Source organism: Salmo salar, chromosome 07, assembly GCF_965601325.2.
Source record: "Salmo salar chromosome 07, fSalSal1, whole genome shotgun sequence".
Classification (NCBI taxonomy): domain Eukaryota; kingdom Metazoa; phylum Chordata; class Actinopteri; order Salmoniformes; family Salmonidae; genus Salmo; species Salmo salar.
In genome coordinates, this window is record NC_138297.1 from 1,890,001 (window position 1) to 1,917,104 (window position 27,104).

Consider the following 27,104-nt stretch of genomic DNA (forward strand, 5'->3'; position numbering starts at 1 on the left):
AGGCAAGGGTCAAAACCGGGAGGACAAGTAAAAGAGAATAGAAAAGCCAGGCGCACGGGGAAAAACACACTGGTTGACTTGGAACACACAAGACAAACTGGCACAGCGAGACAGGAAACACGGGGATAAATACACCGGGGATAACAAGCGACACCTGGAGGGGGTGGAGACAATAACAAGGACAGGTGAAACTGATTAGGGTGTGACACAGAAACCAAAAAAAGGCATTTCATTTTTACATTCATCGTCCAAAAAGTGTTTAAAAGCCTTGATTGTTTAATTCTAATATTAGATTATTAAAATATGTAATAAAATCTCCAAACTTCTATATATTTTATAGTGCTATATAAATGTTGGCATGATTCTAGATTCAGAACATAAAACAACATTCATAATGCTCCAGGGCTAATTCCGTTAGCATTTTGGCATGATTCAGAACATAAAACAACATTCATAATGCTCCAGGGCTAATTCCGTTAGCATTTCGGCATGATTCAGAACATAAAACAACATTCATAATGCTCCAGGGCTAATTCTATTAGCATTTCGGCATGATTCTAGATTCAGAACATAAAACAACATTCATAATGCTCCAGGGCTAATTCTATTAGCATTTTGGCATGATTCAGAACATAAAACAACATTCATAATGCTCCAGGGCTAATTCCGTTAGCATTTCGGCATGATTCTAGATTCAGAACATAAAACAACATTCATAATGCTCCAGGGCTAATTCCGTTAGCATTTTGGCATGATTCAGAACATAAAACAATATTCATAATGCTCCAGGGCTAATTCCGTTAGCATTTTGGCATGATTCTAGATTCAGAACATAAAACAACATTCATAATGCTCCAGGGCTAATTCCGTTAGCATTTTGGAATGATTCAGAACATAAAACAACATTCATAATGCTCCAGGGCTAACTTGGTTAGCATTTTGGCATGATTCTAGATTCAGAACATAAAACAACATTCATAATGCTCCAGGGCTAATTCCGTTAGCATTTCGGCATGATTCAGAACATAAAACAACATTCATAATGCTCCAGGGCTAATTCCGTTAGCATTTCGGCATGATTCTAGATTCAGAACATAAAACAACATCTATAAAGCAAACATTATCCCTTAGGTCTAGCTCAGCAAATAATTCAAAATGTATTTATATATTTCTTATTAGCATTCTTTTTACTTTTAGATGTGTGTATTGTTGTAAATTGTTAAATAATACTGCACTGTTGGAGCTAGGAACACAATGGTTTCTCTACACCCGCAATAACATCTAAATATGTGTATGTGACCAATACATTTGATTTGACTTTGAATAGTTTTAAACATGTGTTGCAGAACACTAATTCAAATATTTTTTCAGAATATTGACCAAAATTATTGATCTTAAGGGGGTTAGCCATCAGTGACAGAGTTGACAACAAATATTCAAAACAGACTATTTTTGCCTCTAAAAATTAGGCATATAGAAATGTAATATATAAAAAAATATTTGAAAAATTCCAAAAGCAAATCTTTCCCCTTATAAAACTCCCCTAAATTGTATTTTTAAGCTCATAAGGCAACAAAAAACATTTTTTTTCAACTATTAAATAGTTTCCCTACAGAACAAGGATCATCCCGCCTCAAGAAACCCTGAAATATGACTGAAATACCGGTATGGTGTCGATGCGCGGTACGTGAGCGCCCTCTTCCGGATTCGTGCGGAATGACGTGCATGCACTGCCATAGGCAACGGCGTTGCTTCAAGTTGTTAGCTAGTTAGCTATAAACTTTTCAGTCCAGAAGACAAGGTTCGGGAAGAAATGTGTTATTTATGTATGAAAATATGGATGTGAGACAGAGAAAAGTGTTCAAACTGCCGACCAACACAGAGAAGTATCGTGAAGCACATCCCAACGACGGTTACATCGGCGAGGATCACGACGAAACGGACGAGTTTAGGAAGATGGTGGACAGTTACAGCGAAACTGGGAGAGAGAAGGTACTTGAAGGGACATGAACAGCTAAAATAAGTCCCATGTAAAATATGTTCTAACTTGACTACGTGAATAGATATATCAAAAACACTGCTTGAAATGCAGTCGCCAGGGTTCCTTGAAGACAGCTTAGGGCGAAAAAATATATTCAAAAATATATTCAACCTGCTAACTATCTGGATGTAATTTTCGTGTCATTTAAACTGATTCAAGGTCTATTTTTTGCGTTGTACTTCCAGCCCAGTGTATTTTGGTGTAGTTTGGGGGTAGATATAATAAACCGATCCTAGATCTGTCCTTAGCAAACATGTATCTCAGGGCGCTTCACCCGAGACCCTCATCACGTGACGCGGCAGAAGCATTAACTTCCGGTAGCTAGCCGGAAACATCAACTTCCGGTAGCTAGCCGGGAAACATCAACTTCCGGTAGCTAGCCGGGAAACATCAACTTCCGGTAGCTAGCCGGGAAACATCAACTTCCGGTAGCTAGCCGGGAAACATCAACTTCCGGTAGCTAGCCGGGAAACATCAACTTCCGGTAGCTAGCCGGGAAACATCAACTTCCGGTAGCTAGCCGGGAAACATCAACTTCCGGTAGCTAGCCGGCTAGCAGCAGGCTAACCAGTTGCCTTGGTGACCTAGTGGATCGTTATGTGACTGATTTGACACCGGTTCACGACATGTCGGCGGTCCAACGGGAGAAACACAGACCATAACGCAGCGAGGACACGTCCAGACGACCACGGTTAACGCACTTAACTAACTTAGCTGATTACATTTTTTTATATTTTTTTAAATGAACAATACAAAAACAGAAATATACAAACAAGAGTACATGAACCTATCTTCCATAATGTGCTCGTTGTAGTCTATCAAGTCCAATAAATTAGCTGGTTATTAGCTTCACACAATAAATTAGCTGGTTATTAGCCTCACCCAATAAATTAGCTGGTTATTAGCCTCACCCAATAAATTAGCTGGTTATTAGCCTCACACAATAAATTAGCTGGTTATTAGCCTCACACAATAAATTAGCTGGTTATTAGCCTCACCCAATAAATTAGCTGGATATTAGCCTCACACAATAAATTAGCTGGATATTAGCCTCACCCAATAAATTAGCTGGATATTAGCCTCACCCAATAAATTAGCTGGTTATTAGCCTCACACAATAAATTAGCTGGTTATTAGCCTCACCCAATAAATTAGCTGGTTATTAGCCTCACACAATAAATTAGCTGGATATTAGCCTCACCCAATAAATTAGCTGGTTATTAGCTTCACACAATAAATTAGCTGGTTATTAGCCTCACCCAATAAATTAGCTGGTTATTAGCCTCACCCAATAAATTAGCTGGTTATTAGCCTCACACAATAAATTAGCTGGTTATTAGCCTCACACAATAAATTAGCTGGTTATTAGCCTCACCCAATAAATTAGCTGGATATTAGCCTCACACAATAAATTAGCTGGATATTAGCCTCACCCAATAAATTAGCTGGATATTAGCCTCACCCAATAAATTAGCTGGTTATTAGCCTCACACAATAAATTAGCTGGTTATTAGCCTCACCCAATAAATTAGCTGGTTATTAGCCTCACCCAATAAATTAGCTGGTTATTAGCCTCACCCAATAAATTTGCTGGTTATTAGCCTCACCCAATAGATTAGCTGGTTATTAGCCTCACCCAATAAATTAGCTGGTTATTAGCCTCACATAATAAATTAGCTGGATATTAGCCTCACCCAATAAATTAGCTGGTTATTAGCCTCACCCAATAAATTAGCTGGTTATTAGCCTCACACAATAAATTAGCTGGTTATTAGCCTCACACAATAAATTAGCTGGTTATTAGCCTCACCCAATAAATTAGCTGGTTATTAGCCTCACCCAATAAATTAGCTGGTTATTAGCCTCACCCAATAAATTAGCTGGATATTAGCCTCACCCAATAAATTAGCTGGATATTAGCCTCACCCAATAAATTAGCTGGTTATTAGCCTCACCCAATAAATTAGCTGGTTATTAGCCTCACACAATAAATTAGCTGGTTATTAGCCTCACCCAATAAATTAGCTGGTTATTAGCCTCACCCAATAAATTAGCTGGTTATTAGCCTCACCCAATAAATTAGCTGGATATTAGCCTCACCCAATAAATTAGCTGGTTATTAGCCTCACATAATACATTAGCTGGATATTAGCCTCACCCAATAAATTAGCTGGATATTAGCCTCACCCAATAAATTAGCTGGTTATTAGCCTCACCCAATAAATTAGCTGGTTATTAGCCTCACACAATAAATTAGCTGGTTATTAGCCTCACACAATAAATTAGCTGGTTATTAGCCTCACACAATAAATTAGCTGGTTATTAGCCTCACCCAATAGATTAGCTGGTTATTAGCCTCACCCAATAAATTAGCTGGTTATTAGCCTCACCCAATAAATTAGCTGGTTATTAGCCTCACCCAATAAATTTGCTGGTTATTAGCCTCACCCAATAAATTAGCTGGTCATTAGCCTCACCCAATAAATTAGCTGGTTATTAGCCTCACCCAATAAATTAGCTGGTTATTAGCCTCACCCAATAAATTAGCTGGTTATTAGCCTCTGGCCAAGGAGAAGGGTTGATCCGAATGTTCAACAACTAAAGTACTCATGTGTGACTAGATATCTCTCTCTCTCTCTCTCCCTCTCTGTGGTATTAACCCTGTCTGTCTCTCTCTCTCTCTCTCTCTCTCTCTCTCTCTCTCTCTCTCTCTCTCTCTCTCTCTCTCTCTCTCTGTGGTATTAACCCTGTCTCTCTCTCTCTCTCTCTCTCGCTCTCCCTCTCTGTGGTATTAACCCTGTCTGTCTCTCTCTCTCTCTCTCTCTCTCTCTCTCTCAATCGCTCTCTCTCTCTCTCTCTGGTATTAACCCTGTCCTGTCTCTCTGGTATTAACCCTGTCCTGTCCTCTCTGGTATTAACCCTGTCCTCTCTGGTATTAACCCTGTCCTGTCCTCTCTGGTATTAACCCTGTCCTGTCTCTCTGGTATTAACCCTGTCCTCTCTGGTATTAACCCTGTCCTGTCTGGTATTAACCCTGTCCTGTCTCTCTGGTATTAACCCTGTCCTGTCTGGTATTAACCCTGTCCTGTCTGGTATTAACCCTGTCCTGTCTCTCTGGTATTAACCCTGTCCTGTCTGGTATTAACCCTGTCCTGTCTCTCTGGTATTAACCCTGTCCTCTCTGGTATTAACCCTGTCCTGTCTGGTATTAACCCTGTCCTGTCTGGTATTGACCCTGTCCTGTCTCTCTGGTATTAACCCTGTCCTGTCTGGTATTAACCCTGTCCTGTCTGGTATTAACCCTGTCCTGTCTCTCTGGTATTAACCCTGTTCTGTCTGGTATTAACCCTGTCCTGTCTCTCTGGTATTAACCCTGTCCTGTCCTGTCTGGTATTAACCCTGTCCTGTCTGGTATTAACCCTGTCCTGTCTGGTATTAACCCTGTCCTGTCTCTCTGGTATTAACCCTGTTCTGTCTGGTATTAACCCTGTCCTGTCTCTCTGGTATTAACCCTGTCCTGTCTCTCTGGTATTAACCCTGTCCTGTCTCTCTGGTATTAACCCTGTCCTGTCTGGTATTAACCCTGTCCTGTCCTCTCTGGTATTAACCCTGTCCTCTCTGGTATTAACCCTGTCCTGTCTGGTATTAACCCTGTCCTGTCTCTCTGGTATTAACCCTGTCCTGTCCTCTCTGGTATTAACCCTGTCCTGTCTGGTATTAACCCTGTCCTGTCCTCTCTGGTATTAACCCTGTCCTGTCTCTCTGGTATTAACCCTGTCCTGTCCTGTCTGGTATTAACCCTGTCCTGTCTGGTATTAACCCTGTCCTGTCTGGTATTAACCCTGTCCTGTCCTCTCTGGTATTAACCCTGTCCTCTCTGGTATTAACCCTGTCCTGTCTGGTATTAACCCTGTCCTGTCTCTCTGGTATTAACCCTGTCCTGTCCTCTCTGGTATTAACCCTGTCCTGTCTGGTATTAACCCTGTCCTGTCCTCTCTGGTATTAACCCTGTCCTGTCTCTCTGGTATTAACCCTGTCCTGTCCTCTCTGTTATTAACCCTGTCCTGTCTGGTATTAACCCTGTCCTGTCTCTCTGGTATTAACCCTGTTCTGTCTGGTATTAACCCTGTCCTGTCTCTCTGGTATTAACCCTGTCCTGTCCTGTCTGGTATTAACCCTGTCCTGTCTGGTATTAACCCTGTCCTGTCTGGTATTAACCCTGTCCTGTCTCTCTGGTATTAACCCTGTCCTGTCTGGTATTAACCCTGTCCTGTCTGGTATTAACCCTGTCCTGTCTCTCTGGTATTAACCCTGTCCTGTCTCTCTGGTATTAACCCTGTCCTGTCTCTCTGGTATTAACCCTGTCCTGTCTCTCTGGTATTAACCCTGTCCTGTCTGGTATTAACCCTGTCCTCTCTGGTATTAACCCTGTCCTGTCCTCTCTGGTATTAACCCTGTCCTGTCTGGTATTAACCCTGTCCTGTCTCTCTGGTATTAACCCTGTCCTGTCTGGTATTAACCCTGTCCTGTCTCTCTGGTATTAACCCTGTCCTGTCTCTCTGGTATTAACCCTGTCCTGTCTCTCTGGTATTAACCCTGTCCTCTCTGGTATTAACCCTGTCCTGTCTGGTATTAACCCTGTCCTGTCTCTCTGGTATTAACCCTGTCCTGTCTGGTATTAACCCTGTCCTGTCTCTCTGGTATTAACCCTGTCCTGTCTGGTATTAACCCTGTCCTGTCTGGTATTAACCCTGTCCTGTCTGGTATTAACCCTGTCCTGTCCTCTCTGGTATTAACCCTGTCCTCTCTGGTATTAACCCTGTCCTGTCTGGTATTAACCCTGTCCTGTCTCTCTGGTATTAACCCTGTCCTGTCCTGTCTGGTATTAACCCTGTCCTGTCTGGTATTAACCCTGTCCTCTCTGGTATTAACCCTGTCCTGTCTGGTATTAACCCTGTCCTGTCTGGTATTAACCCTGTCCTGTCTGGTATTAACCCTGTCCTGTCTCTCTGGTATTAACCCTGTCCTGTCTGGTATTAACCCTGTCCTGTCTGGTATTAACCCTGTCCTGTCCTCTGGTATTAACCCTGTCCTGTCTGGTATTAACCCTGTCCTGTCTCTCTGGTATTAACCCTGTCCTGTCTCTCTGGTATTAACCCTGTCCTGTCCTCTCTGGTATTAACCCTGTCCTGTCTGGTATTAACCCTGTCCTGTCCTCTCTGGTATTAACCCTGTCCTGTCTGGTATTAACCCTGTCCTCTCTGGTATTAACCCTGTCCTGTCTGGTATTAACCCTGTCCTGTCTGGTATTAACCCTGTCCTCTCTGGTATTAACCCTGTCCTGTCTCTCTGGTATTAACCCTGTCCTGTCTGGTATTAACCCTGTCCTCTCTGGTATTAACCCTGTCCTGTCTGGTATTAACCCTGTCCTGTCTCTCTGGTATTAACCCTGTCCTGTCCTCTCTGGTATTAACCCTGTCCTGTCCTCTCTGGTATTAACCCTGTCCTGTCTGGTATTAACCCTGTCCTGTCTGGTATTAACCCTGTCCTGTCCTCTCTGGTATTAACCCTGTCCTGTCTGGTATTAACCCTGTCCTGTCTGGTATTAACCCTGTCCTGTCTGGTATTAACCCTGTCCTGTCTGGTATTAACCCTGTCCTGTCTCTCTGGTATTAACCCTGTCCTGTCTCTCTGGTATTAACCCTGTCCTGTCTGGTATTAACCCTGTCCTGTCTGGTATTAACCCTGTCCTGTCCTGTCTCTCTGGTATTAACCCTGTCCTGTCTCTCTGGTATTAACCCTGTCCTGTCTGGTATTAACCCTTTCCTGTCTGGTATTAACCCTGTCCTCTCTGGTATTAACCCTGTCCTGTCTGGTATTAACCCTGTCCTGTCTGGTATTAACCCTGTCCTGTCTCTCTGGTATTAACCCTGTCCTGTCTCTCTGTTATTAACCCTGTCCTGTCTGGTATTAACCCTGTCCTGTCTCTCTGGTATTAACCCTGTCCTGTCTCTCTGGTATTAACCCTGTCCTCTCTGGTATTAACCCTGTCCTGTCTGGTATTAACCCTGTCCTGTCTGGTATTAACCCTGTCCTGTCTCTCTGGTATTAACCCTGTCCTGTCTCTCTGGTATTAACCCTGTCCTGTCTCTCTGGTATTAACCCTGTCCTCTCTGGTATTAACCCTGTCCTGTCTCTCTGGTATTAACCCTGTCCTGTCTGGTATTAACCCTGTCCTGTCTGGTATTAACCCTGTCTCTCTGGTATTAACCCTGTCCTGTCTCTCTGGTATTAACCCTGTCCTGTCTCTCTGGTATTAACCCTGTCCTCTCTCTCTGGTATTAACCCTGTCCTGTCTGGTATTAACCCTGTCCTGTCTGGTATTAACCCTGTCCTCTCTGGTATTAACCCTGTCCTGTCTCTCTGGTATTAACCCTGTCCTGTCTGGTATTAACCCTGTCCTGTCTGGTATTAACCCTGTCCTGTCTCTCTGGTATTAACCCTGTCCTGTCTCTCTGGTATTAACCCTGTCCTGTCTCTCTGGTATTAACCCTGTCCTGTCTCTCTGGTATTAACCCTGTCCTGTCCTCTCTGGTATTAACCCTGTCCTGTCTGGTATTAACCCTGTTCTGTCTGGTATTAACCCTGTCCTGTCCTCTCTGGTATTAACCCTGTCCTGTCTCTCTGGTATTAACCCTGTCCTGTCTGGTATTAACCCTGTCCTGTCTCTCTGGTATTAACCCTGTCCTGTCTGGTATTAACCCTGTCCTGTCTCTCTGGTATTAACCCTGTCCTCTCTGGTATTAACCCTGTCCTGTCTGGTATTAACCCTGTCCTGTCTCTCTGGTATTAACCCTGTCCTGTCTCTCTGGTATTAACCCTGTCCTCTCTGGTATTAACCCTGTCCTGTCTCTCTGGTATTAACCCTGTCTCTCTGGTATTAACCCTGTCCTGTCTCTCTGGTATTAACCCTGTCCTGTCTCTCTGGTATTAACCCTGTCCTGTCTCTCTGGTATTAACCCTGTCCTGTCCTCTCTGGTATTAACCCTGTCCTGTCTGGTATTAACCCTGTCCTGTCTGGTATTAACCCTGTCCTGTCTCTCTGGTATTAACCCTGTTCTGTCTGGTATTAACCCTGTCCTGTCCTCTCTGGTATTAACCCTGTCCTGTCTCTCTGGTATTAACCCTGTCCTGTCTGGTATTAACCCTGTCCTGTCTGGTATTAACCCTGTCCTGTCTCTCTGGTATTAACCCTGTCCTCTCTGGTATTAACCCTGTCCTGTCTGGTATTAACCCTGTCCTGTCTCTCTGGTATTAACCCTGTCCTGTCTCTCTGGTATTAACCCTGTCCTCTCTGGTATTAACCCTGTCCTGTCTGGTATTAACCCTGTCCTGTCTCTCTGGTATTAACCCTGTCCTGTCTCTCTGGTATTAACCCTGTCCTGTCTGGTATTAACCCTGTCCTGTCTCTCTGGTATTAACCCTGTCCTGTCTCTCTGGTATTAACCCTGTCCTGTCTGGTATTAACCCTGTCCTGTCTGGTATTAACCCTGTCCTGTCTCTCTGTGTTACAGCATGTGGTGAATGAGGAGAGGTCCCCTCTAGGTCCCTGGCTCCTAGCTCTCTTTCTCTTTGTGATGTGTGGATCAGGTAAGTGACAGACGGTGTGTGTTTGTTAACCTGTTGGGGCTAGGGGGCAGTATTTTCACGGCTGGATAAAAAACGTACCCGATTTAATCTGGTTACTAATCCTACCCAGTAACTAGAATATGCATATACTTATTACATATGGATAGAAAACACCCTAAAGTTTCTAAAACTGTTTGAATGGTGTCTGTGAGTATAACAGAACTCAAATGGCAGGTCAAAACCTGAGAGATTCCTTTACAGGAAGTGGCCTGTCTGACCATTTCTGGAACTTCTTTGCCATCTCTATCTTTTAGAAAGGATCTCTGCTCTAACGTGACACTTCCTACGTCGTCCATAGGCTCTCAGAGCCCGGGAAAAACCTGAATGTCGTCATCCCAGCCCCAGGCTGAAACACATTATCGCCTTTCTCAAGTGGCCGATCAAGGGACTCTGGGCTTAGGCGCGTGACCCCGACCGCCCCCGCCTTTGTGATTTTTTTCCTCTGTTTGCCGAAAAGGAGATTCCCGGTCGGAATATTATCGCTTTTCTACGAGAAAAATGGCATAAAAATTGATTTTAAACAGCGGTTGACATGCTTCGAAGTACGGTAAAGGAATATTTAGAATTTTTTTGTCACGAAATGCGCCATGCGCGCGACCGTTATTTACCATTTCGGATAGTGTCTGGGACGCACGGACAAAACGCCGCTATTCGGATATAACGATGGATTATTTTGGACCAAACCAATATTTGTTATTGAAGTAGAAGTCCTGGGAGTGCATTCTGACGAAGAACAGGAAAGGTAAGACCATTTTTCTTATAGTAAATCTGATTATGGTGAAGGCTAATCTTGCTGGGTGTCTAAATAGCTAGCCCTGTGATGCCGGGCTATGTACTTAGAATATTGCAAAATGTGCTTCATCCGAAAAGCTATTTTAAAATCGGACATATCGAGTGCATAGAGGAGTTCTGTATCTATAATTCTTAAAATAATTGTTATGCTTTTTGTGAACGTTTATCGTGAGTAATTTAGTAAATTGTTAGCGAATTCCCCGGAAGTTTGCGGGGGGTATGCTAGTTCTGAACGTCACATGCTAATGTAAAAAGCTGTTTTTTGATATAAATATGAACTTGATTGAACAAAACATGCATGTATTGTATAACATAATGTCCTAGGGTTGTCATCTGATGAAGATCATCAAAGGTTAGTGCTGCATTTAGCTGTCTTCTGGGTTTTTGTGACATTATATGCTAGCTTGAAAAATGGTGTCTGATTATTTCTGGCTGGGTAGTCTGCTGACATAATCTAATGTTTTGCTTTCGTTGTAAAGCCTTTTTGAAATCGGACAGTGTGGTTAGATTAACGAGAGTCTTGTCTTTAAATAGCTGTAAAATAGTCATATGTTTGAGAAATTGAAGTAATAGCATTTCAAACGTTTTGAAAATCGCGCCACAGGATTCAACTGGCTGTTACGTAGGTGGGACGAATTCGTCCCGCCTAGCCCAGAGAGGTTAAATAACATGTTATGAGTCGTCTGGAATGTCACCCTGTCCCTTATATAACATGTTATGTGTCTGAAATGGCACCCTGTCCCTTATATAACATGAGTCTGAAATGGCACCTTGTCCCTTATATAACATGTTATGAGTCTGAAATGGCACCCTGTCCCTTATATAACATGTCTGAAATGGCACCCTGTCCCTTATATAACATGTTATGAGTCTGAAATGGCACCTTGTCCCTTATATAACATGTCTGAAATGGCACCTTGTCCATTATATAACATGTCTGAAATGGCACCTTGTCCCTTATATAACATGTCTGAAATGGCACCTTGTCCATTATATAACATGTCTGAAATGGCACCTTGTCCATTATATAACATGTCTGAAATGGCACCTTGTCCCATTTTCGGATGAAATGCGTGCCCAGAGTAAACTGCCTAATACTCGGGCCCAGAGTGAAATATTTGCATATTATTAGTAGATTTGGATAGAAAACACTCTGAAGTTTCTAAAACTGTTTGAATGATGTCTGTGAGTATAACAGAACTCATATGGCAGGCAAAAACCTGAGAAAAAATCCAACCAGCAAGTGTGGAAATCTGAGAATTGTAGTTCTTCTTTTGAATCCCTCTCGAAACTACAGTGTCTGTGGGGTCACGTTGCACTTCCTAAGGCTTCCATTGGCTGTCAACAGCCTTCAGAAAGTTTTTCCATCATTCTCCTGTTACTGGGCAGAAAATAGGAGCTCAGTCAATGAGTGGACTGCCTGGGACCAGTGAGTTGTTCACTGCGCGGGCACGTTTGGCGCGCCGTTCCTTATTTTTCCTCTGCAATGAATACGCTATTGTCCGGTTGGAATATTATCGACGTTTTATGCTAAAAAGACGCTAAGGATTGATTGTAAACAACGTTTGACATGTTTCTACGAACGGTAATGGAACTATTTGACTTTTCGTCTCTGGTACTGCGCTCGCGCGTTATGCCTTTGGATAGTGATCTGAACGCACGAACAAAACGGAGGTATTTGGACATAAATATGGAGTATTTCGAACAAAAATAACATTTCTTGTGGAAGTAGGAGTCCTGGGAGTGCATTCTGACAAAGATCAGCAAAGGTAAGAGAATATTTTTAATACTAATTCTGAGTTTAGTTGACCCCAGAACTTGGCGGGTATCTGTATAGCTTGCTTTGATGGCTGAGCTCTGTACTCAGAATATTGAACAATGTGCTTTCTCCGTAAAGCTATTTTAAAATCTGACACAGCGGTTGCATTAAGGAGAAGTTTATCTATAATTCTTTCAATAACTGTTGTAAATTTTATCAACGTTTATGATGAGTATTTTTGTAAATTGATGTGCTCATTCACCGGAAGTTTTGGTGGGAATACATTTTCTGAACATCACACGCCAATGTAAAATGGGGTTTTTGGATATAAATATGAACTTTATCGAGTAAAACATACATGTATTGTGTAACATTGAGTCCTATGAATGTCATCTGATGAAGATCATCAAAGGTTAGTGAATATTTTAGCTCTATTTTTGGTTGTTGTGATGCATCTCCTTGCTTGGAAAATGGCTGTGGTTTTTCTTGAGAAGTTTATGTCCTAACATAATCTAATGTTATGCTTTCGCCGTAAAGCCTTTTTGAAATCGGACAATGTGGTTAGATTAACGAGAAGTTTATCTTTAAAATGTTGTAAAATAGTTGATTGTTTGAGAAAATGAAATTATGAGATTTTTGCTGTTTTGTATTTGCCGCCCTGCTGTTTCACTGGCTGTTGAATAGTGTGTCCCGCAGGTGGGACGGTAGCGTCCCACGTAGCCCATAGAAGTTAAAGTGCTTGTCAGTCCAAAACGCATCCACCCACCCGTGTTCTACAATATTGGACTGTTAGCTTTCATACTTCTCTATTTCTGCACCATCACATTCAGTTGGACAGAAGGACGTGGAGACAGTGGGATGTGCTCGGTCACAGAGCCACAGAGAGATATATATATATATATATATACACACACACTGCTCAAAAAAATAAAGGGAACACTTAAACAACACAATGTAACTCCAAGTCAATCACACTTCTGTGAAATCAAACTGTCCACTTAGGAAGCAACACTGATTGACAATAAATTTCACATGCTGTTGTGCAAATGGAATAGACAACAGGTGGAAATTATAGGCAATTAGCAAGACACCCCCAATAAAGGAGTGGTTCTGCAGGTGTTAACCACAGACCACTTCTCAGTTCCTATGCTTCCTGGCTGATGTTTTGGTCACTTTTGAATGCTGGCGGTGCTTTCACTCTAGTGGTAGCATGAGACGGAGTCTACAACCCACACAAGTGGCTCAGGTAGTGCAACTCATCCAGGATGGCACATCAATGCGAGCTGTGGCAAGAAGGTTTGCTGTGTCTGTCAGCGTAGTGTCCAGAGCATGGAGGCGCTACCAGGAGACAGGCCAGTACATCAGGAGACGTGGAGGAGGCCGTAGGAGGGCAACAACCCAGCAGCAGGACCGCTACTTCCGCCTTTGTGCAAGGAGGAGCAGGAGGAGCACTGCCAGAGCCCTGCAAAATGACCTCCAGCAGGCCACAAATGTGCATGTGTCTGCTCAAACGGTCAGAAACAGACTCCATGAGGGTGGTATGAGGGCCCGACGTCCACAGGTGGGGGTTGTGCTTACAGCCCAACACCGTGCAGGATGTTTGGCATTTGCCAGAGAACACCAAGATTGGCAAATTCGCCACTGGCGCCCTGTGCTCTTCACAGATGAAAGCAGGTTCACACTGAGCACATGTGACAGACGTGACAGAGTCTGGAGACGCCGTGGAGAACGTTCTGCTGCCTGCAACATCCTCCAGCATGACCGGTTTGGCGGTGGGTCAGTCATGGTGCGGGGTGGCATTTCTTTGGGGGGCCGCACAGCCCTCCATGTGCTCGCCAGAGGTAGCCAATCGGTGGTCACTCAGCCTGTACTTGGTAAGGATCTGTCTCTGCTTCGTATCTCTGAACAGAGTAGAGATAATCAGCCAATTCATATTCTCTGTTTAGGGTCAGATAGCAATTTAGTCGGCTTTGGGATTTTGTTTCTTTTTTCCAATGTTGTAAAGATGAGTCCTTTGATTGGTTCATGATTTTGTTAATTTGAATTCTTTCCTTTTTTGAAGCGGTGTCGGCTTGGTTGGTGAGGTCCAACACCAGCTGACTGAGAGGGCTCGTTTCTGGGCTCAGCTCTTGGGTTTGAAGTGCTTTAAATTGGAGACTTGAATTTAGATGTAGATGTATTTAGATGTATTTTCCGACAGAATTCTTCATGTAGGGCTTCAATTGGATGTCCGTCCCACATTTTAAAGTCCAGTTTATTGAGTGGCCCCCAAACCTCACTTCAATCACCACCTTCCGGAGACACCTGAAACCCCACCTCTTTAAGGAATACCTGGGATAGGATAAAGTAATCCTTCTAACCCCCCCCCTCCCCCAAAAAAGATATAGATGTACTATTGTAAAGTGGTTGTTCCACTGGATATCATAAGGTGAATGCACCAATTTGTAAGTCGCTCTGAATAAGAGCGTCTGCTAAATGACGTAAATGTAAATGATATTACACTGTCAAATATTTTGGTCCAAATTGTAATTGGGATGTTGATTTTGAATAATTTCGTTTTTATTCCATTCAGCGCTGTGCCGGTTGCTTCTTTGACTGCCATATTAAAGTTTCCCCATGCGGGTATGGTCGGACCAAGGCATGAGGTAGCCATGCGGGTATGGTCGGACCAAGGCATGAGGTAGCCATGCGGGTATGGTCGGACCAAGGCATGAGGTAGCCATGCAGGTATGGTCGGACCAAGGCATGAGGTAGCCATGCAGGTATGGTCGGACCAAGGCATGAGGTAGCCATGCAGGTATGGTCGGACCAAGGCATGAGGTAGCCATGCGGGTATGGTCGGACCAAGGCATGAGGTAGCCATGCGGGTATGGTCGGACCAAGGCATGAGGTAGCCATGCAGGTATGGTCGTACCAAGGCATGAGGTAGCCATGCAGGTATGGTCGGACCAAGGCATGAGGTAGCCATGCAGGTATGGTAGGACCAAGGCATGAGGTAGCCATGCAGGTATGGTCGGACCAAGGCATGAGGTAGCCATGCAGGTATGGTAAGACCAAGGCATGAGGTAGCCATGCAGGTATGTTCAGACCAAGGCATGAGGTAGCCATGCAGGTATGTTCAGACCAAGGCATGAGGTAGCCATGCAGGTATGGTAGGACCAAGGCATGAGGTAGCCATGCAGGTATGGTCGGACCAAGGCATGAGGTAGCCATGCAGGTATGTTCAGACCAAGGCATGAGGTAGCCATGCAGGTATGTTCAGACTAAGGCATGAGGTAGCCATGCAGGTATGTTCAGACCAAGGCATGAGGTAGCCATGCAGGTATGTTCAGACCAAGGCATGAGGTAGCCATGCAGGTATGTTCAGACCAAGGCATGAGGTAGCCATGCAGGTATGGTCGGACCAAGGCATGAGGTAGCCATGCAGGTATGGTAAGACCAAGGCATGAGGTAGCCATGCAGGTATGGAGAGACCAAGGCATGAGGTAGCCATGCAGGTATGGTAAGACCAAGGCATGAGGTAGCCATGCAGGTATGGTAAGACCAAGGCATGAGGTAGCCATGCAGGTATGTTCAGACCAAGGCATGAGGTAGCCATGCAGGTATGTTCAGACCAAGGCATGAGGTAGCCATGCAGGTATGGTCGGACCAAGGCATGAGGTAGCCATGCAGGTATGTTCAGACCAAGGCATGAGGTAGCCATGCAGGTATGGAGAGACCAAGGCATGAGGTAGCCATGCAGGTATGTTCAGACCAAGGCATGAGGTAGCCATGCAGGTATGTTCAGACCAAGGCATGAGTCATTTTTTGTGTGTGTTCAATTATGGTGTTGTTCAAGGTGAATTTATATTTGTGTTTCTGACATCTGGGTTCTCTCTGGATAATCATGATTTTCGTTTTTTAGAAATGTACTGCCAGGGCCCAATTATGGCAATATTGGTGTAGAATATTAAGGTTCTGTTGAAGACCTTCTTTGGTTGGTGATAGAAGAACCAAGTCATCAGAATAGTCCAACATGTCTGCTAATTCATTGATATAAATGTTGAAAAGGTTTGGACTCAAACTGCAACCTTGTCTCACACCTCGACGTTGTGAAAATAATTATGTTCTTGGTTTTTGTACCTTTTTTTTTTTACTGCACACTTGTTTTCTGTGTACATTCATTTTATTAGGTCATACACCTTATCACCAAGCCCACTTTGGATAATTTTGAAGAATAGCTCTTTGTGCCAAATATAATCAGCCTTTTTAAAGTTCAATAAAGCAAGTAATTTTTTCATATTTACATTTTTTTTACTCCTTTTTCTCCCAAATTCTGTGGTATCCAATTGGTAGTTACAATTTTGTCTCATCGCTGCAACTCCCGTACGGACTCGGGATTGGCGAAGGTCAAGAACCGTGCGTCCTCTGAAACACAACCCAACCCAACCAAGCCGCACTGCTTCCTGACACAATGCCCATCCAACCCGGAAGCCAGCCGCACCAATGTATCGGAGGAAACACTGTACACCTGGTGACCGTGTCAGTGTGCCCTGCACCCGGCCCGCCACAGGAGTCGCTAGCGTGCGATGGGACAAGGACATCCCTGCCGGCCAAACCCTCCCTTAACCCGGACGATGCTGGGCCAATTGTGCGCCGCCCCATGGGTCTCCCAGTCGCTGCCGGCTGCAACAGAGCCTGGAACCAGGATCTCTAGTGGCACAGCTAGCACTGCGATTTCACAGCTAGCACTGCGATTTCACAGCTAGCACTGCGATTTCACCGCTAGCACTGCGATTTCACCGCTAGCACTGCGATTTCACCTCTAGCACTGCGATTTCACAGATAGCACTGCGATTTCACCGCTAGCACTGCGATTTGCACTGCGATTTCACAGCTAGCACTGCGATTTCACAGCTAGCACTGCGATTTCACAGCTAGCACTGCGATTTCACCGCTAGCACTGCGATTTGCACTGCGATTTGCACTGCGATTTCACAGCTAGCACTGCGATTTGCACTGCGATTTCACAGCTAGCACTGCGATTTCACAGCTAGCACTGCGATTTCACCGCTAGCACTGCGATTTGCACTGCGATTTCACAGCTAGCACTGCGATTTCACCGCTAGCACTGCGATTTCACCGCTAGCACTGCGATTTGCACTGCGATTTCACAGCTAGCACTGCGATTTCACAGCTAGCACTGCGATTTCACCGCTAGCACTGCGATTTGCACTGCGATTTCACAGCTAGCACTGCGATTTCACAGCTAGCACTGCGATTTCACCGTCAGGTGTCTTATTGTTGTAATTCAATTTGTTGCGTTTCAGTGTTTTGTTTCTACTGTTTCCGAGTTTCAAAGTATTAATAGTGTAGCTCTGGGTTGATTAGACTGGGAGACTGGAGCAGACTGGGAGGCTGGTATTCTGACCTGGGCTGGAGCAGACTGGGAGGCTGGTATTCTGACCTGGGCTGGAGCAGACTGGGAGGCTGGTAGGCTGACCTGGGCTGGAGCAGACTGGGAGGCTGGTTGGCTGACCTGGGCTGGAGCAGACTGGGAGGCTGGGAGGTTAACCTGGGCTGGAGCAGACTGGGAGGCTGGTAGGCTGACCTGGGCTGGAGCAGACTGGGAGGCTGGTATTCTGACCTGGGCTGGAGCAGACTGGGAGGCTGGTTGGCTGACCTGGGCTGGAGCAGACTGGGAGGCTGGTATTCTGACCTGGGCTGGAGCAGACTGGGAGGCTGGTAGGCTGACCTGGGCTGGAGCAGACTGGGAGGCTGGTATTCTGACCTGGGCTGGAGCAGACTGGGAGACTGGTATTCTGACCTGGGCTGGAGCAGACTAGGAGACTGGTATTCTGACCTGTGCTGGAGCAGACTGAGAGGCTGGTAGGCTGACCTGGGCTGGAGCAGACTGGGAGGCTGGTATTCTGACCTGGGCTGGAGCAGACTGGGAGGCTGGTATTCTGACCTGGGCTGGAGCAGACTGGGAGGCTGGTTGGCTGACCTGGGCTGGAGCAGACTGGGAGGCTGGTTGGCTGACCTGGGCTGGAGCAGACTGGGAGGCTGGTTGGCTGACCTGGGCTGGAGCAGACTGGGAGGCTGGTTGGCTGACCTGGGCTGGAGCAGACTGGGAGGCTGGTTGGCTGACCTGGGCTGGAGCAGACTGGGAGGCTGGTAGGCTGACCTGGGCTGGAGCAGACTGGGAGGCTGGTAGGCTGACCTGGACTGGAGCAGACTGGGAGGCTGGTTGGCTGACCTGGGCTGGAACAGACTGGGAGGCTGGTAGGCTGACCTGGGCTGGAGGAGACTGGGAGGCTGGTATTCTGACCTGGGCTGGAGCAGACTGGGAGGCTGGTATTCTGACCTGGGCTGGAGCAGACTGGGAGGCTGGTTGGCTGACCTGGGCTGGAGCAGACTGGGAGGCTGGTTGGCTGACCTGGGCTGGAGCAGACTGGGAGGCTGGTTGGCTGACCTGGGCTGGAGCAGACTGGGAGGCTGGTTGGCTGACCTGGGCTGGAGCAGACTGGGAGGCTGGTAGGCTGACCTGGGCTGGAGCAGACTGGGAGGCTGGTAGGCTGACCTGGGCTGGAGCAGACTGGGAGGCTGGTAGGCTGACCTGGGCTGGCGCAGGCAGGGAGGCTGGTAGGCTGACCTGGGCTGGAGCAGACTGGGAGGCTGGTAGGCTGACCTGGGCTGGAGCAGACTGGGAGGCTGGTAGGCTGACCTGGGCTGGAGGAGACTGGGAGGCTGGGAGGTTAACCTGGGCTGGAGCAGACTGGGAGGCTGGGAGGTGTTGCTCTGGTCAGCTTCTTCAACATGCTGATCTGACATCCTTGGCTGATGCCTCTCTTTTTTGAGAAAGGGACATGGTTGCAAATAACCCTTTTCCATATGTGCCCTCGTTTGGTCTGAAATATTAAGTTTGCTCTTGTTTTGTAACTGGTAAGATCTGCAAACAGGCGTTCACGGTTCTGTCCCGTCTTCAAACCTTTGAAAAAGGTTTCTTATCTTTCTCCGTCTGGACGTCTGGTGGGTAAACCATTTCCATAGCAACGCTGTTGACGTTGGCTTCCAAAACAGCTTGTTTCTTACATTTCTGTCTGTTTTAGAGAACGGTTTCACTTTGATGTCCTTTGTCTTCTGTCCTTCCGTTGTCTTTCTATTCTTCAGTTAACGAGAAAAATAATTACTTTTTCAAAAGCCTCTCTCTCTCTCCATGTGTCTCTCTCTCTCTCTGTGTGTATCTCTTTCTCTCTGTCTCTGTGTGTGTGTCTCTCTCTGTCTGTGTCTCTCTCTGTCTGTGTCTCTCTCTGTCTCTGTGTGTATCTCTTTCTCTCTCTCTCTCTCTCTCTCTCTGTGTGTGTCTCTCTCTCCATGTGTCTCTCTCTCTCTCTGTGTGTGTATCTCTTTCTCTCTCTCTCTGTGTGTGTCTCTCTCTGTCTGTGTCTCTCTCTCTCTCTGTGTGTATCTCTTTCTCTCTGTCTCTGTGTGTGTCTCTCTCTGTCTGTGTCTCTCTCTGTCTCTGTGTGTGTCTCTGTCTCTCTCTCTCTCTGTGTGTATCTCTTTCTCTCTCTCTCTCTGTGTGTGTCTCTCTCTCTCTCTGTGTGTATCTCTTTCTCTCTGTCTCTGTGTGTGTCTCTCTCTGTCTGTGTCTCTCTCTGTCTCTGTGTGTGTCTCTGTCTCTCTCTCTCTCTGTGTGTGTCTCTCTCTCCATGTGTCTCTCTCTGTCTCTGTGTGTATCTCTTTCTCTCTCTCTCTCTGTCTCTGTGTGTGTCTCTCTCTGTCTGTGTCTCTCTCTGTCTCTGTGTGTGTCTCTCTGTCTCTCTCTTTTGGTTGGATAGGTTTCTCAATTTATTTCTTAGGTTTTTGCATTCTTCATCAAACCATTTGTCATTGTTTTTGGTTTTCTGTTTGAATTGTTCAGATTTTATCGGGAAGCTGAGAGGTCAAATATACTGTCTAGGTTTCCTACTGCCAAGTTGAGGGCGATGTCCTTCAGAGTCCGGGCGATGGTGGGCACTGCTGCCTTGTAGAGGTGGACCTGGTCATAGAGGCTGTTCAAGTGCAGGGTGGAGTGGTGGGCCAGGAAAACATTTGGTTTTGAAGCACAGTCGCTGGAAATACTAGCGTTTATCCGCTGCATGGTAGCAGGGTGGAAGTATTTTCGTGGTAGCAGGGTGGAGATAACCACTGGTGCGTTGGGGAAAGTAGAAGCAGCTTTTTCAATCACTCCCTTCAGTGCTGTGGCCACCCTTTCCTGATGTGTTCTCAGGTCATTTGTTCCTGTGTTTATTATTATGTGGCTTGGTGACCTTTAGTAGAGGTCGACCGATTATGATTTCTCCACACCGATACCGATTTTTTTTTATTTTTTTTTAATGTATTTGTAATAATGACAATTACAACAATACTGAATGAACACTTATTTTAACTTAATATAATACATCAGTAAAATCAATTTAGCCACAAATAAATAATGAAACATGTTCAATTTGATTTAAATAATGCAAAAACACAGTGTTGGAGAAGAAAGTAAAAGTGCAATATGCGCCATGTAAGAAAGCTAACGTTTAAGTTCCTCGCTCAGAACATGAGAACATATGAAAGCTGGTGGTTCCTTTTAACGAGTCTTCAATATTCCCAGGTAAGAAGTTTTAGGTTGTAGTTATTATAGGAATTATAGGACTATTTCTCTCTATACGATTTGTATTTCATATACCTTTGACTATTGGATGTTCTTATAGGCACTTTAGTATTGCCAGTGTAGCAGTATAGCTTCCGTCCCTCTCCTCGCTCCTACCTGGGCTCAAACCAGGAACACATCGACAACAGCCACCCTCGAAGCAGCGTTACCCATGCAGAGCAAGGGGAACAACTACTCCAAGTCTCAGAGCGAGTGACGTTTGAAACGCTATTAGCGCGCACCCGGCTAACTAGCTAGCCATTTCACATCGGTTACACCAGCCTAATCTCAGGAGTAGATGGGCTTGAAGTCATAAACAGCGCAATGCATTGCGAAGGGCTGCTTGCAAAACGCACGAAAGTGCTATTTTGAATGAATGCTTACGAGCCTGCTGCTGCCTACCACCGCTCAGTCAGACTGCTCTATCAAATCATAGACTTAATTATAATATAATAAACACACAGAAATACGAGCCTTTGGTCATTAATATGGTCGAATGCGGAAACTATAATCTCGAAAACAAAACGTTATTCCTGTTACATTACACAACCTGTTAAATCATCCCCCGTTTGGCGAAGTCGGCTGTCTTTGTTAGGAAGAAATAGTCTTCACAGTTCGTAACGAGCCAGGCGGCCCAAACTGCTGCATATACCCTGACTCTGCTTACAGTGAACGCAAGAGAAGTGACTCGGTTCTCAACGAGCCAGGCGGCCCAAACTGCTGCATATACCCTGACTCTGCTTGCAAGAGAAGTGACACATTTTCCCTAGTTAAAAGAAATTCATGTTAGCAGGCAATATTAACTAAATATGCAGGTTTAAAAATATATACTTGTGTATTGATTTTAAGAAAGGCATTGATGTTTAGAGCAACGTGTCCCTAAGCAATTATATGCAACGCAGGACAGGCTAGATAAACTAGTAATATCATCAACCATGTGTAGTTAACTAGTGTTTATGATTGATTGATTGTTTTTTATAAGATAAGTTTAATGCTAGCTAGCAACTTACCTTGGCTTCTTACTGCATTCGCGTAACAGGCAGGCTCCTCGTGGAGTGCAATGTAAAGCAGGTGGTTAGAGCGTTGGACTAATTAACCGTAAGGTTGCAAGATTGAATCCCTGAGCCGACAAGGTAAAAATCTGTCGTTCTGCCCCTGAACAAAGCAGTTAACCCACCGTTCCTAGGCCGTCATTGAAAATAAGAATTTGTTCTTAACTAACTTGCCTCGTTAAATAAAGGTCTAAAAAAAAAAAATCGGCCAAATCGGCGTCCAAAAGTACCGATTTCCGATTGTTATGAAAACTTGAAATCGGCCCTAATTAATCGGTCGACCTCTAGACCCTAGTTGGTCCTCAGACAGAAGGTCTAGGGTGGGCTGGGTGTTTGGACACCAGAGTTTAGACACTGTGTGTTTGGGGAAAAAGTTCATTTTATTGTATATATTTCCTGTTTGAGTCCATAAGGAGTACAGTCTGTGGCTTGTGTATGTCCTCAGTGGGCGTGGGGGGGGTTCTCAGTGGGGTTGGGGGGGTTGGGGGGCGTGGGGGAGTTGGGGGGGGGTGGCAGGAGGGCGTGGGGGGGTTGTGAGGGGGTTGTCAGGGTAGCTGTCAGGGAGGGGGTTCTCTAATGGTTTGTGTTTACATCCAAGGGGTACTGTATTGTAATCACCTCTGTTCAGGGCCCTCTAAGGCCTCTACATTTGGGTTTGATAGGCTGTCAAACTCTCCTGCCATTGTTGGGCTGAAGGGCTTTGACACCTCTCACTTCACACCTCAGTGCTAATTGAAGTCGCAGTCAGATCTGTTCTGTCATAGCAAGCTGGGTAGCCTGAACTTAGCATTCAGTCCTTATCAAGTGAAATATATCATAGTCATGTATTTTTCTTCTTGGCTTTAAAAGTAGCTTCAGACTGAACATGACTCACTCAGTTCCAGGTTGGATGGTGTTTTCAGGGGGGGGTTCCAGGTTGGATGGTGTTTCCAGGTTCCAGGTTGGATGGTGTTTCCAGGTTCCAGGTTGGATGGTGTTCCAGGTTCCAGGTTGGATGGTGTTTCCAGGTTCCAGGTTGGGTGGTGTTTTCAGGTTCCAGGTTGGGTGGTGTTTCCAGGTTGGGTGGTGTTTCCAGGTTCCAGGTTGGGTAGTGGTTCCAGGTTGGATGGTGTTTCCAGGTTGGGTGGTGTTTCCAGGTTCCAGGTTGGGTAGTGGTTCCAGGATGGATGGTGTTTCCAGGTTCCAGGTTGGATGGTGTTTCCAGGTTCCAGGTTGGATGGTGTTTCCAGGTTCCAGGTTAGGTGGTGTTTCCAGGTTCCAGGTTGGGTGGTGTTTCCAGGTTCCAGGTTGGATGGTGTTTCCAGGTTGGATGGTGTTTCCAGGTTCCAGGTTGGATGGTGTTTCCAGGTTGGATGGTGTTTCCAGGTTCCAGGTTGGATGGTGTTTCCAGGTTCCAGGTTGGATGGTGTTTCCAGGTTCCAGGTTGGATGGTGTTTCCAGGTTCCAGGTTGGATGGTGTTTCCAGGTTCCAGGTTGGATGGTGTTTCCAGGTTCCAGGTTGGATGGTGTTTCCAGGTTCCAGGTTGGGTGGTGTTTCCAGGTTCCAGGTTGGGTGGTGTTTCCAGGTTCCAGGTTGGGTGGTGTTTCCAGGTTCCAGGTTGGGTGGTGTTTCCAGGTTTCTGTTGATTGTCAGAGCATTTACTGTATATCTTGGAAATAACAATCTTTGGTAGTAGAATCCTTCCAGTTAATTTTATCCAAAATCAGGTTTGTAGTTATGTTGTGGAGGTTAGTGTGCTGTATATGTCCTGGTGACATAGTGTTGTGGAGGGTAGTGTGCTGTATATGTCCTGGTGACATAGTGTTGTGGAGGGTAGTGTGCTGTATATGTCCTGGTGACATAGTGTTGTGGAGGTTAGTGTGCTGTATATGTCCTGGTGACATAGTGTTGTGGAGGGTAGTGTGCTGTATATGTCCTGGTGACATAGTGTTGTGGAGGTTAGTGTGCTGTATATGTCCTGGTGACATAGTGTTGTGGAGGGTAGTGTGCTGTATATGTCCTGGTGACATAGTGTTGTGGAGGGTAGTGTGCTGTATATATCCTGGTGACATAGTGTTGTGGAGGGTAGTGTGCTGTATATGTCTTGGTGACATAGTGTTGTGGAGGTTAGTGTGCTGTATATGTCTTGGTGACATAGTGTTGTGGAGGTTAGTGTGCTGTATATGTCTTGGCCGAATAATCCAAGTTTATCTAACTCTAAATCTATATATATTTTTTTAATGTCCTGGTGACATAGTGTTGTGGAGGTTAGTGTGCTGTATATGTCCTGGTGACATAGTGTTGTGGAGGTTAGTGTGCTGTATATGTCCTGGTGACATAGTGTTGTGGAGGTTAGTGTGCTGTATATGTCCTGGTGACATAGTGTTGTGGAGGTTAGTGTGCTGTATATGTCCTGGTGACATAGTGTTGTGGAGGTTAGTGTGCTGTATATGTCCTGGTGACATAGTGTTGTGGAGGTTAGTGTGCTGTATACGTCCTGGTGACATAGTGTTGTGGAGGTTAGTGTGCTGTATATGTCCTGGTGACATAGTGTTGTGGAGGGTAGTGTGCTGTATATGTCTTGGCCGAATAATCCAAGTTTATCTAACTCTAAATCTATATATATTTTTTTAAACATGCTGAAAAATGCAGGAGCTCACATGCAGCTGTCTCTCTCTCCTCTCTCTCTCCGTCTCTTTCTCTCCGTCTCTGTCTCTCTCCGTCTCTCTCTCTCTCTCTCCTCTCTCTCTCTCCTCTCTCTCTCTCCGTCTCTCTCTCTGTCTCTCTCTCTCCGTCTCTCTCTCCGTCTCTCTCCCCGTCTCTCTCCGTCTCTCTCTCTCTCTCCGTCTCTGTCTCTCTCCGTCTCTCTGTCTCTCTCCGTCTCTGTCCGTCTCTCTCTCTCTCTCTCTCCGTCTCTGTCTCTCTCCGTCTCTCTCTCTCTCCGTCTCTCTCCCTCTCTCTCCGTCTCTGTCTCCCTCCGTCTCTGTCTCTCTCTCTGTCTCTCTCTCTCTCTCTCCGTCTCTGTCTCTCTCCGTCTCTCTCTGTCTCTCTCCCTCTCTCTCCGTCTCTGTCTCTCTCCGTCTCTGTCTCTCTCCGTCTCTCTCTCTCTCTCTCTCCGTCTCTCTCTCCGTCTCTCTCTCTCTCCGTCTCTCTCTTTCTCGCTCTCTCTCTCTCTCCGTCTCTCTCTCCGTCTCTCTCCGTCTCTGTCTCTCTCCGTCTCTGTCTCTCTCTCTCTCTCTCTCTCTCCGTCGCTGTCTCTCTCCGTCTCTCTCCGTCTCTCTCCGTCTCTCTCTGTCTCTCTCTGTCTCTCTCTGTCTCTCTCCGTCTCTGTCTCTCTCCCTCTCTCTCTCTCCGTCTCTGTCTCTCTCTGTCTCTCTCTCTCTCTCCGTCTCTGTCTCTCTCTCTCTCTCCGTCTCTCTCTCTCTCTCTCCGTCTCTCTCTCTCTCTCTCCCCGTCTCTGTCTCTCTGTCCGCCTCTCTCCTCTCTCTCTCCGTCTCTCTCTCCGTCTCTCTCCGTCTCTGTCTCTCTCCGTCTCTGTCTCTCTCTCTGTCTCTGTCTCTCTCCGTCTCTCTCTGTCTCTCTCTGTCTCTCTCCGTCTCTCTCTCTCTCCCTCTCTCTCTCTCCGTCTCTGTCTCTCTCTCTCCTCTCTCTCTCTCCGTCTCCGTCTCTGTCTCTCTCCGTCTCTCTCTCTCCGTCTCTCTCTCTCCGTCTCTGTCTCTCTGTCCGTCTCTGTCTCTCTCAGCTATCTTCCAGATAATGCAAAGTGTCAGAACCTTCTCGTCGTGGGAAACAGCTTCAGCCCGTCCCTGATACTCAGACATCCTCCTCTCTAAACATCAGCTGATTCTGCATACTGTCAATGAATGTCTCGCTCTCTCTCTGTCTGATACTCAGACATCCTCCTCTCTATGTCAAGTTAAACATCAGCTGATTCTGCATACTGTCAATGAATGTCTCGCTCTCTCTCTCTGTCTCTCTGTCTCTCTCCGTCTCTGTCTCTCTCCGTCTCTGTCTCTCTCTCTCTGTCTGATACTCAGACATCCTCCGTCTCTCTATGTCAAGTTAAACATCAGCTGATTCCGCATACTGTCAATGAATGTCTCGCTCTCTCTCGCTCTCCTCTTCAAACAATGTCCAGGACTTTGTCTTTCTTAATATTGATTGGTCTGTATTGGTAATGTTGAAACATGAAATGTGTTTTCTTTCTAGTTATTGAAATAACCATTTTGTTTATGGAATGTTAATGCCTGTTCTCCTGATCTGTACTCTGTTAGTAACACTGATCCCAGGTCAGTTTGGTTACTGTTGGGATGTGGGGAGAGGAGACTGACCCTAGAGCAGGTGTAGACTGACTAGAGGGTGCTGTCCTTGTTTTGTTATCTCACTTGTATGAACACATCCCTTCCATGTCTCTATCTTTATCTAATCCAGTCATCGCTCTTTCAATATCAATTAAAACATTTATTAATTCAGTTTCCTTTATTTGGCACAACGTAAGAATGTACACTACCGTTCAAAAGTTTTGGGGTCACTTAGAAATGTCCTTGTTTTTTTAAAGAAAATCACTTTTTTTTTGTCCATTAAAATAACATCAAATTGATCAGAAATACAGCGTAGACATTGTTAATGTTGTAAATGATTATTGTAGCTGGAAACGGCAGATTTTTAATGGAATATCTACATAGGCGTACAGAGGCCCATTATCAGCAACCATCACTCCTGTGTTCCAATGGCACGTTGTGTTAGCTAATCCAAGTTTATCATTTTAAAAGGCTAATTGATCATTAAAAAACCCTGTTGCAATTTTTTTAGCACAGCTGAAAACTGTTGTTCTAATTAAAGAAGCAATAAAACTGTCCTTCTTTAGACTAGTTGAGTATCTGGAGCATCAGCATTTGTGGGTTCCATTACAGGCTCAAAAGGGTCAGAAACAAAGAACTTTCTTCTGAAACTCATCAGTCTATTCTTGTTCTGAGAAATGAAGGCTACGCTGTGTACTACTCCCTTCACAGAACAGCGCAAACTGGCTCTAACCAGAACAGAAAGAGGAGTGGGAGGCCCCGGTGCACAACTGAGCAAGAGGACAAGTACATTAGAGTGTCTAGTTTGAGAAACGGACTCCTCAC

General features: G+C 45.5%; 1 protein-coding gene across 1 annotated transcript; it reads left to right on the forward strand.

Moving 5' to 3' along the window:
• The first annotated feature begins 1,693 nt into the window (after positions 1–1,693).
• Positions 1,694–26,255, forward strand: LOC145879985 (uncharacterized). Its single transcript, XM_082977291.1, has 3 exons — positions 1,694–1,992; positions 9,616–9,691; positions 25,721–26,255. The coding sequence occupies exons 1-3, from the start codon at positions 1,825–1,827 to the stop codon at positions 25,786–25,788; spliced, it is 312 nt and encodes a 103-aa protein (XP_082833417.1). The 5' UTR covers positions 1,694–1,824; the 3' UTR covers positions 25,789–26,255.
• The last annotated feature ends 849 nt before the right edge of the window (positions 26,256–27,104 follow it).

Bases quoted from the DNA above. Each gene is read 5' to 3' on its own strand.
- LOC145879985 (XM_082977291.1), top strand. From the start codon at position 1,825: ATGTATGAAAATATGGATGTGAGACAGAGAAAAGTGTTCAAACTGCCG. The intron at 1,993-9,615 runs GTACTTGAAGGG...TCTGTGTTACAG, and splicing joins GCGAAACTGGGAGAGAGAAG to CATGTGGTGAATGAGGAGAG. The intron at 9,692-25,720 runs GTAAGTGACAGA...TGTCTCTCTCAG, and splicing joins CTTTGTGATGTGTGGATCAG to CTATCTTCCAGATAATGCAA.